This window comes from Myodes glareolus, chromosome 17, assembly GCF_982192425.1.
Source record: "Myodes glareolus chromosome 17, mMyoGla1.1, whole genome shotgun sequence".
In the NCBI taxonomy this organism is placed as follows: domain Eukaryota; kingdom Metazoa; phylum Chordata; class Mammalia; order Rodentia; family Cricetidae; genus Myodes; species Myodes glareolus.
In genome coordinates this window covers 64190990-64203038 of record NC_142042.1, presented here as the reverse complement: position 1 = coordinate 64203038, position 12049 = coordinate 64190990, and the positions used below count along the sequence as shown (strand labels likewise).

Sequence of the window (12049 nt, the reverse complement as noted above, 5' to 3'; positions counted from 1 at the left end):
TAATAGTAATCTTTAATATTAGGCTCATCAGTCAAGAGAGCCGAAAATACAGTCTACCTTGAAGCCGACCAGTTATAAGCCTAGCTTTGCTTTATTTTTTAATAATAATTGATGTTGTAAGATGAAGATTAACCCCCATCATAAGATTTTTAGCTCTCAAAATAAAACTGGTAACAGTGTTTTTCATGATAATAATATTATCATTAAAATAAAGAAGATAATTATTTTAATAAAACATAAAAATAGCACTTTTAAATTTTGAGTTAAATTGTAATTTCTCTAGTACTTTAACTACTTTTTTGTTTTAAACACTTTCAACTTTTAAGCTTTAAAACAACACAATGATAAAATGTCAGACATTCACAAACCTAAGTCTGCCCAGCTAACAAAAGGGCAAGGTAGGCTTCCCAACTCTGACAAATTTCAATGTAAATACACTTAATCACTGGACTTAACCACTTTGCAATGGGATTTATTTTGGTTCCTTAGTCAGAACCCAAGAATCACAAATTTAAGAGTTCTACACCATATCTGCAGTCAAGTCTTCTAGTTGGAGCAGATTCAGGAAGCTGGTGTCAGGGTGGGCCTGGTGGGCACCTAGACACAAAACTTCTCCCTCCGTGTGGATTGCTCCCTGTCAAGGCAGGTCCACCCCAGAGATGGGCAAACATCACCTCTACTATCTTACAAGCTCAGTATCGGTCTCCCTAGGACAGGGATTCTGCAGCTGCAGGAGTCACTCGGACAAAACCGGGGATGTAAGGTGGGGCAGTTGGATTAAGGTGCATAGGGAATCCCTGAGGCATTAGTCACCCTATCATAGTTACATAAAATAATCACTCTATCTCAGTTTTGCAATTATCTTTCTAGATTAGCGACCTAGTGTCCCTCTTCCAAGACACGAAAAACAAAGGAAGGAAATTCTCCTGAGGAAAAACTGAGACAGTGAAGATGAGCTTTGCCCACACCCACATTATCCTATCTCTTAGAGTCTGGATATTCAGAGGTGACTGAAGCTGAGCAGTCAGAGAAGACTTCAGCTCCCAGCTTAATTAGTGCCAGGAAGAAGGTATGAATAAGTGGGTGGATTACTTTATTTATATTAGACTGAAAAAAAACATAATTAATTTCTTAAAGGGAGTACTGTCATACCCCAAAGTAATAATCACTATTAATTTGATTTTTTTACTTACAAACGCAGTACCAGATGCTTACAAATGTCCCCAAAATAACATTCATAATTAAAAGACAATATTTTCCCCACCAAGTGACATTTTAAAAAATACAATATTTGGAATGCTCCAACATATCAGCACATACGACTTCCAGTGACTTCACATAGACTGCAGTGGCTCTGGACTGTTTAAACAAACAACAAAAATCAGCAGCTTTATTCATAGCAGTTCCTTTCGACATGCCAAAAGAAAGCTCCTCGCTCACCTAACGACGTCTAGAGTATCGCCACGAATTTGACTCTGTCTCCTTCCATCAGGTTTGACTTTCCACATGTTTCCAAATCTATCCTGAGGCAATTTAGCTCTGCGCTGCTGCCACAGGCTAGTGGTTTTTGCAGCTGCAAGGACTATCCGAACTTCTGAGACCTCACCTGGGGATGTGCAGCTCGGTCAACTGCAGTGAGCACACGAAGCTTCCAGATGGGCTGTGCGACTTAACCCCGCACTAAGCAAGTTTCAGAAGCCCCATGCTGCATTCCTGAAGCCTGGGTGTGTTTGTGGGCTTCTCCACTTGATTCTACCGCACTGGGGCATGGGACTCCAGATAGCCATCCTCATGTGGAAAACTAAGAGGACTCTGGGAGTGAATTTCATTTTTAGACAATGTTACCAGTAGTTCCCGTCTTCATCGTGGACTTTTCATAATGAAATTTTTTAGTGTCTTTGAAAGTCGAATTCCAAATGCTCATGTCTGATTTAACCCAGACAGGCCCGAAGAAGAGACCAAAGTTAAGAATCATCTCTAGGAACCAACAACTCTACTCATTTGTAAGATTAAACTTGGCAGGAAGAAGAAAAGAAAATACGCTAAATTCCTGTTATATTCTAAGCATTATTTGAGTGTTAAACCAAGCTAGTCTTAGAGTTGTGTAATTATCCCCACATTCCAAGTGTGTAAACACTCAGATTTAGAGATGTTCCCAAATTTTACTGATAGTATATGTTAAGATCTAATACAAAAGTGATCTATTTGTCTTGATGTAAAAATCAATGTTCCACCCTCACCCAGTCTATCATTCTAAGCTCCAAGAACAGATTTATAAACTGCTCGCAGAGAAGAAACAGTTAATTCATTCAATGGACCTGGAAGAAGTCTCAGGGGAAGCTCTTGGTTGAATTCACTGAGTAGTGCTGAGGATCATAGTGACTGGGAAAGTTTGGTTCTCTTGAGAAGGTAATTCTCACTTGGGTCCTATAATAAGATCTCAATTTGTACATTACAATATGACAAAAAAGATGACTTTAATTTTAATAAAGTCACCCCATAGGAAGGATTACATGTGGGAACAAATTAAAACAAAAAACTGGGACTTCCACATAAGCAAAGTTTGTTTTAATAGTATAAGGTGTGCATGCAGTGGCCAATAGCACATGAACTTCACCAAATGGCCCCTGACAACCCAGAGCAGCATGGATGTGGGTGGGTAAGCAGAGAGTGATGAGAGAATGGGGAGGAAGAAGGCCTAGGTACAGAGGAAAGCATACCAGAGACTGACCTGCTTGGTGCCCCAGGCTTCTGCTTCCTCAGACTATAACTTTTTGAAGTTTGGTAAGCAAAAATCTCTGCGGATATCACCGCAGCAACCTTTATGCCCAAAACTACCAGAAATTTGTTCCTTGTCAGAAGGCACTTAGGTCCTTGTTGGGTAGGAACAATGCTTGTTCCAGATTGTCGCTCTGATGGCCTGACATGTCCACTCATAATCAAACAGTAGTAACATTTGGTGGTTATCAATAAAGGGAACTTAAGCAGTGGGAAGTTCATGGAGACTGCCCAAGGGCACTAGTCCTGTCGGAGCCCTTACTGATTTCACAGCCCAGCAAAACTGTGACCACTAAACTGTCTACTTTCAAAGTCCAATTTTTATGGTATATGAAACATATCTCAATAGATATGTTATATGTTTAAAAGTCAGGACTTACCTTCTGTACAATGCTTTTGAAAAAGGCATAGTATTTATGCCTTTTCAGGTCCTATTACTGGCCTCTACCTCATTTTAAAAAATCAATTCTTGTGTATAAAATGCATTGGATGGCATGAAATACTTAACCCAAATGATCTTGTGTAGCTAACTAGGTAGTTACTATAGGCCACATGCCACCCCCATCAGTGAGCAAGTGCTTTAAGTTGGGAAGCAGAAACCAAGAGAATTTTTAGTTACTCAAGGAACACAGCTAGAAAGAGGTGGAGCTGAAAGCTGAACTCCAGCTTTCTGACTACAGACACTATAATTTCATGCTAAGCAAGGAGGACAAGGAAGAGAGACTGGGCACAAACAAAAGACACAGAGCAATGAACTGGAGAAGTTCCGAGAGACAGCAGGCTACGGAAGACTTTCCAAGTTCTAGATGAGTGCTGGAATTCAGTGCAAGGCTGACTTAATTCAGTGTGAATGTGAGGCTCCAAAGTCTTCCTGACGCAGCTACTTTTACAAAAAGAAACACAATTTCAAAAGAATCACATGACCGAGAAGGACTATAATATCCAGGGGGAAAACCTAACTTTCTGTGGCCATATTAGTTTAGGCGTCCCATGGCTATAGGAGCAGTGGAGCCGTTCAGGGGCAAATTCATTAGCATGTCTGTGAACAGGTATTCATTCTATGTGGTTGCCAAGCTCTAGGGACTGTCCGGATGATAACTGTCCCCAAAGCAGTACCCAGGCAGGAGATGACAGACCCCAGACATGGCGAATCGGCAACTAAAGGCCAGGTTTTAGGATCCAGTAGAGTGAGTAACTTTTGCTCCTGATACTGCCGTGATTTTAGTACAGTTTAAAATTTATTTATCCTTTCATTACATGATCTGTAAAGGGGTGAAAATAGCATTCACCTTACAAGTTTACATGAGAAATAAAATAGAAAAGTGGGCAAAACAGAAGACAGTAATCACTTAATTAATTCTGTCACCATTGGTGGCGAGTACAGATGAGGTAATTCATCATGCCTAATGCAGTTTCTGGATTATTTTGCTGCCCTTAAACACGCATGATATGCATTATGTACATACACTTTCCCAAGAGACTAGGCCTAAAGATACCAGACTACCAGTGTATAGCAAGGCACCAGAAGAAGTCTTACTTGAAATTCATCTTCTGAAAACATTACCTTTATTTATGGACCCTATACTTAGATAGCCAAATAGCTTACACAGCATCAGAGCAGAGATCTTTTTTTCATGGCTTGCATCATTTCATATATTAGCCTTTCATATTAGTAGCATTTCAGTAGACTTGGCATTCTTAAAATGGTATATAGATGGTATAAACCTCAGATTCATTTTTGCATAATGGCTATATAATAAGGGTAAGCTAAGATAACAGTTACAACAACAACACTACAATAAGACTTATATGTTTAAATCTTGTTTTTTCCATCATATAGCTATGACTTTGAATGTTTTTAAACCTATATCTTCATTTTTAATGTGGGAAAAACATACACATGCAAATGTTATGCGACAACATAAGAGAGATATAGTCAACACAGTATCTGAATACAGTAAACTCTCAAAAAAGTGGTAGCATAATATTATTGCAACAGTCATCAACTGGGCAAGCTTATGGGCCTGGATTTATTTTCAATTTAAAAAAAAAACTTCACTGTGCTCCTGCCAAGTATTTTAACTCTGCTATCTTCTTTGAACACTAGATAAAGAAAGCCAATTGCCCAGACTAGTCTTCTCCAACACAGGCTCTGCATTTCACCGTGTGCGACCCTACAAGAGAGCGTCCCAGAGCAGATCTCCATTGTGGAAGGTGGGGCCATTATCACCCTCTCTGCAATCATCCTACAGGCGAGAATGTGAAGAAGGAAGATAAACATGCAAGGGGTGGAGTTTGATTTGATTAGAAATGAATCAGCCCATCCCACAGAAGACAGCACCCAAGCTATAGCAGTAAGCTATATAAGGGTCACTGTCCCCATCGATCAACACCCTGCAAGCTGCATCAGGCCTTATCCGATTTGTTCCTTTGGTGAACCAGGTGAGAAGAATTTAAATGGATGGTACTTGTGTGCTCTTGGGCCAAATATTGTGAGCCGAGTCTGAGCTCGGCCATAGACCGCACTGTATTTTGCTACTTTTCCTTTTGCTGTTGGTTCTTTTATTTTTGGTTTGCTGTCTGTTTGGTTAATTTAGTTTACTCTTGAGTCTTTAGAAATTAATGTCTTTATTGAGGAGAATAAATCCAGTAGAAGTCTGTCTTTGTCTAGGCCAGTGGTTCCCAATCTATGGGTCTTGATCCCTTTGGGGGTCAAACAACCTTCTCATGGGGATCTCATATCAGATATCCTGCATATCAGATATTTACATTATGATCCATAACAACAGCAAAATTATAGTTACAAAGTAGCAACAAAAATAATGTTGTGGCTGGAGGTCACTACAATATGAGGAACTGTATTAAAGTGTCACAACTCTGGGAAGATTGAGAACCACTGTTTTAGGCCATCTCATATTCTCCCTAATTTAACCACACACCATCTTTCTGGGGCATGTGAAAGAGATTGGTATTATGGTGTAGTTTCTTTGTGGTTCACTTTTGGTTTGGAGAGTGTTGAGATCGAGTTCTCCACTTTCAACTTCTTACCTGAATTGGTAACATTTGGAAGGAATGGTGTTTACTTGAGGTTTGATGTTTTGACAGTTTCCGTTCTAAGGGCCATTATAGCTCTAGGCTCTACAGTACCAAGATATTATTGACACACTTTGCCCATTTTCAATTCTCCATGGTATTTTGGGGTCTAGTTTGCTTTCTGATGAACAAAAATGATTTAAATGTTAAAGTATCTGTTACTTTTCTCCCAGCTGGGAATGGTGGAAGCAAGGGAGATTAAGAGTCAATTGCCAAGCTTGGCTACAAAACAACATTTTGAGACCAGAGTGAGCTACAGGAGCTCCTGTCTCAAAAAGAAAACAAAAAGGACTGAAGAAAGGACAGAAGGTAGGGAAAAGAAAGTGGAAAAAAAGAAAAGAAAAAGAAGAGCCTGAACTCTGAACAAGTAAAGCGCCTGCCGTATGAGCACAAAGACCTGAGTTCAGACACAGAGCACCTATGGAAAAGCACGGTGTAGTAGCATGTGTTTGTAGCCAGTGCTGACGTAAGGAAAGAAACAGGTGGCTCTGTATAACTCATTTGCTAGCCAAACCGGTCAAATCAATGAGCTCCAGGTTCGTTGAGAGACCTTGTCTCGAATATAAGGTGGAGGGCTGAGAAAATGGTTCAGTGTCCAAAGAACTTATAATACAAGTATGGAGACTTTGTCCAAGAATTTGTCCAAATTCAAATACCCAGATCCCACATAAAGCTGGGCACAGTAGTGCACATGGGAAATCCCAATGTTCCATAGCTAGTCCGGCAACACAGTGATGAACAACACACAAAAAGGAAACCATGACTCAAACAATGTGGAAAGTGATGAGCAACACCTGAGGTTGTTCTCTGATCTCCACACATGCACTGTGGTACATGTGTGCCTGTTTTCATAAACACATACAAACACACACACACACACACACACACACACACACACACAAATTCACTCACATATAAAGAATATATATAAACAATGTGAATGATGATTTGGGCAAATATATGCACATCTGTGCTCAAACACAAAATGTGCGTATACACTCAACACAAACACATAAATGTATCACACTCATGCCAGGAAAGAAACAAAAGAAAAAACCAAAAGAGAGAGAAAATAAAAGAATAAGCAAGGAGAGGCATGGAGAGGAAGAGAAAAGGGTAGAAGAAAACAGAAGAGACTAGACAGACTGGGACTGTGGTGTCTTGGTATTTGGAGTTTCGGAAGCCCAGAGTAACACCCAGGACACAAAAATACTCAAAGAAATATCATAAAATACATTCATAAGATAAATATTATGGAGACCTGAGATCATCCAAAGTTTTCATTTAGTTGATTGATGCTTCAAAAATCCTGAGCCATACTTACATGTTGAGGTTGATGAAAGAAAAGAGGTTTTAAAAATTACTTTGTCAGCAGTTCTCAACCCATAGGTCACGACCGTTTCACAGGGGTCACACATAGGATATCCAACATATACGTACACTATCATTCAAAACAGGAGCAAAATTACAGATATGAAGTAGCAATGCAAATAAGCATCTTTAGGGGTTACTACAACACAAGGAACTATACTAAAGGATCTCAGCATTAGAAAGGTTGAAAACCACTGCATTATATTAAAGATCTGTTGATAAATTAAAAGAAAAGAAAATTAGTTCTTATGTCTCTTTCTTTATCTCTGTTTCTTTCTCTCTCTCTAGGTTCATTTAACCTTGGGGGGAAAAGATGACAGACCTCTTAAGAAGTGTTGTCACCGTCATTGATATATTCTACAAATACACCAAGCAAGATGGAGAATGTGGCACACTGAGCAAGGATGAGCTAAAGGAACTTCTGGAGAAAGAGTTTCGCCCAATTCTGAAGGTATGTGCCAAGTCTGAAGGCTGTTGGGATCTGTACATGTTCTAGGACCAAGATTGGTGGAAAGTGCACAGTCCCAGCTGATTTTGAGAAAACCCAAGTAATATTCTTTTGAGCCAGGACATCATAAATCTATTAAATCAGCATATATATTTTAAAGACAAATGTTTCTTCAATACATTCCTGTGCCCTTCCACCTTAAAGAATCCAACTTTCTCATGTACTCAGGCTTCCCATTCCAAGCAAATAAATAAAATAGTGCTAAGAAATTAACTAATTGATTATTTTAACAAATGAGGAACAATGTCATCTTCTTCCACAGATCACAATAGTCTTTATTTTCCATTAACTTTTCATATACTCTAGGTCCTATTAACCTAAAGTAATACTCAGATAAATTGAAATTATATAACACACAATATAAACAAGGTGCTACTGGGTTATTTTAGCTGAAAGTGAGGCTGGACTAACCAAGTTATCTTTGGTATGTCTCTCATATTCAGAATCCAGATGATCCAGATACAGTAGATGTCATCATGCATATGCTGGATCGAGATCATGACCGAAGATTAGACTTTACTGAGTTTCTTCTGATGGTATTCAAACTGGCTATGGCCTGCAACAAGGTTCTTGGAAAAGAATACTGTAAAGCTTCAGGGTCAAAGAAGCGTAGGCATGGTCATCAACATCAAAAGGAAGAAAGTGAAACAGAAGAGGAAGAAGAGATACCAAGACAGAAATCAGGTTTCAGACGTTCAAGTTGGAGTGAGGGAGAGGAGCATGGACATAGTTCTGGGAACTCGTGGGGAACTACAAAACCTCGACGTAGGTCCAACTCTAGGAGGTTGGAAAGGCACAGTGAATTATCCAGCTCAGAGGAACCCAGGAGAAAACGCCATGGGTCTAGCTCTGGTCAATCTTGGAGCAGTAACAAAGAGAGACACGGTTCCAGCTCTGAAGAGTTAGAAGAAAAAAGAAACAAGTCACATGGTAGGTCCTCTAGAGAAGCTGGGGAAGAATATGAATCTGGATCTAGGTTAAACAGTCAGGGAAGGAAAGGTCATAGTGGATTGTCACATGGACTGGAGAAGAGCAAACATGAATCAAATTCTACTCAGTCAAGAAAGGGTGGAGAACAAAAGCTTAGGCCTAGCTCTGCAAGTTCAGAAAACAGCAAAACACAAAGTCATGCATGTGGTCACAGCAATTCTAGTGGATGTTGCAGACCACAAAGTGCTTCAAATTCTTGTCAGGCAAGTACATCTGGGAGGCAAGGAAGTCAGTCTTGCTCTACCCAGTCAAGATGTCAATCAGGAACTAGTAGAGGACAAGGCTATGGATGTGTCTCCGGAGGTCAGTCCTCTAGATGTTGTCAAACTGAACCTAGATCCTGTAGCCAGTCTTCTAGTCAGGGAGGGTACGGATGCGGTCAGTCAGGGCACTGTGGAAGACAGCAGAGAACGAGTTCGTGTCACCCATCATGCTGTGGATCTGGAGCAACCCAATATTCTGGCTATGGTCAACACGGAACCAGTTCCTGTGGACACTCTTCAAACTCTCATCAGAAAGGGTGTAGCTCAAATGCATATTCCAAATGTGGTCATCATGGGTCTGGTTCAGGGCAGCAACCCTGCTGTGAACAACACGGAACAAATTCAAGACAGTCCTCTGGCTTTAAACAACATGGGCATGGATCAGGTCAGTCTTGCTGTGGCCAGCATGGTACTGCATCAGGTCAGTCCTCAGGTTGTGGTCAGCATGGGCAGCATGCATCTTGTTCAGGTCAGTTGTCTGGTTGCAGTGACCAAAGGTCTGGTTCTGGTCAGTTATCTAGTTCTGGGCAGCATGAGTCTGGCCCAGGCCAGTCATCTGGCTATGGGGGACAGGGATCTGGATCTGGTCAGTCATCTAGCACTTGGAAACATGGATCTGGTCCAAGTCAGTCATCTGGCTATGGGAGACAAGAGTCTGGTTCAGGTCAGTCATCTAGCTCTGGGCAGCATGGGTCTCACTTGGGTCAGTCGTCTAGCTCTGGGCAGCATGGGTCTCACTTGGGTCAGTCGTCTAGTTCTGGACAGCGTGGGTCCCACTTGGGTCAGTCGTCTAGCTCTGGACAGCATGGGTCCCACTTGGGTCAGTCATCTAGTGCTGGGCAGCAAGGGTCTCACTTGGGTCAGTCCTCTAGCTCTGGGCAGCATGGGTCTCACTTGGGTCAGTCGTCTAGCTCTGGGCAGCATGGGTCTCACTCGGGTCAGTCGTCTAGCTCTGGGCAGCATCGGTCCCACTTGGGTCAGTCGTCTAGCTCTGGGCAGCATAGGTCTCACTCGGGTCAGTCATCTAGTGCTGGGCAGCATAGGTCTCACTCGGGTCAGTCGTCTAGTGCTGGGCAGCATAGGTCTCACTCGGGTCAGTCATCTAGTGCTGGGCAGTATGAGTCTGGCCCAGGTGAGTCATCTGAGTATGGAGAACATGAATCTGGTTCAAGTCACTCCTCTAGTACTTGGAAGAACAGGTCTCATTCAGGAAAGTCATCTGGTGTTGGGCAGCAAGGGTCTCACTTGGGTCAGTCATCTAGTGCTGGGCAGCAAGGGTCTCACTTGGGTCAGTCATCTAGTGCTGGGCAGCAAGGGTCTCACTTGGGTCAGTCGTCTAGCTCTGGGCAGCATGGGTCCCACTTGGGTCAGTCGTCTAGTGCTGGGAAGCATGGGTCCCACTTGGGTCAGTCGTCTAGTGCTGGGCAGCATAGGTCTCACTTGGGTCAGTCATCTAGTGCTGGGCAGTATGAGTCTGGCCCAGGTGAGTCATCTGGGTATGGAGAACATGAATCTGGTTCAAGTCACTCCTCTAGTACTTGGAAGAACAGGTCTCATTCAGGAAAGTCATCTGGTATTGGGCAGCAAGGGTCTCACTTGGGTCAGTCATCTAGCTCTGGGCAGCATAGGTCTCACTCAGGTCAGTCGTCTAGTGCTGGGCAGCATGGGTCCCACTTGGGTCAGTCATCTAGTGCTGGGCAGCATAGGTCTCACTCGGGTCAGTCGTCTAGTGCTGGGCAGCATAGGTCTCACTCGGGTCAGTCATCTAGTGCTGGGCAGTATGAGTCTGGCCCAGGTGAGTCATCTGAGTATGGAGAACATGAATCTGGTTCAAGTCACTCCTCTAGTACTTGGAAGAACAGGTCTCATTCAGGAAAGTCATCTGGTGTTGGGCAGCAAGGGTCTCACTTGGGTCAGTCATCTAGTGCTGGGCAGTCTAGGGACAGCAGTAGACAGCGTCAGTCTGGGCATGAGCAGCCCTCACATTCAGGGCCTTCCAGAAGTTCAAGAGGGTCACCTGTTCACCCTGAGTCCAGTGAGGGTGAGGAACACTCAGTTTCAGGAAGAAGTTCAGGATCTCCTCAGGGTCATGGTGGGCATCAGCATGGAGAATCAGGGTCAGCAGGTCATGGAAGCCAGGCAGGTCCTCAAAGACAATCTAGGGACAGCAGTAGACAGCGTCAGTCTGGGCATGAGCAGGCCTCACACACTGGCTCTCAGAGAAGACCCAGAGGGTCACCTGTTCACCCTGAGTCCAGTGAAGGTGAAGAACACTCAGTAGTTTCAAGAAGACACTCAGGATCTCCTCAGGGTCATGGTGGGCATCAGCATGGAGAGTCAGGCTCAGAAGCTCATGGGAGACAGGAAGGTCCTCAAAGGCAGGCTAGGGACAGCAGTAGACAGCGTCAGTCTGGGCATGAGCAGCCCTCACATTCAGGGCCTTCTAGAAGTTCAAGAGGGTCACCTGTTCACCCTGAGTCCAGTGAGGGTGAGGAACACTCAGTTTCAGGAAGAAGCTCAGGATCTCCTCAGGGTCATGGTGGGCATCCGCATGGAGAATCAGGGTCAGCAGGTCATGGAAGCCAGGGAGGTCCTCAAAGACAATCTAGGGACAGCAGTAGACAGCGTCAGTCTGGGCATGAGCAGGCCTCACACACTGGCTCTCAGAGAAGACCCAGAGGGTCACCTGTTCACCCTGAGTCCAGTGAAGGTGAAGAACACTCAGTAGTTTCAAGGAGACACTCAGGATCTCCTCAGGGTCATGGTGGGCATCAGCATGGAGAGTCAGACTCAGAAGCTCATGGGAGACAGGAAGGTCCTCAAAGGCAGGCTAGGGACAGCAGTAGACAGCATCAGTCTGGGCATGAACAGCCCTCACATTCAGGGCCTTCTAGAAGTTCAAGAGGGTCACCTGTTCACCCTGAGTCCAGTGAGGGTGAGGAACACTCAGTTTCAGGAAGAAGCTCAGGATCTCCTCAGGGTCATGGTGGGCATCCGCATGGAGAATCAGGGTCAGCAGGTCATGCAAGCCAGGGAGGTCCTCAAA

At 43.3% G+C, this 12049-nt stretch overlaps 1 protein-coding gene across 1 annotated transcript; it reads left to right on the top strand.

Moving 5' to 3' along the window:
- The first annotated feature begins 5118 nt into the window (after positions 1-5118).
- On the top strand, positions 5119-11897 carry LOC125414742 (uncharacterized). Its single transcript, XM_087897415.1, has 4 exons — positions 5119-5220; positions 7531-7693; positions 8194-11786; positions 11888-11897. The coding sequence occupies exons 2-4, from the start codon at positions 7556-7558 to the stop codon at positions 11895-11897; spliced, it is 3741 nt and encodes a 1246-aa protein (XP_087753541.1). The 5' UTR covers positions 5119-5220; positions 7531-7555.
- The last annotated feature ends 152 nt before the right edge of the window (positions 11898-12049 follow it).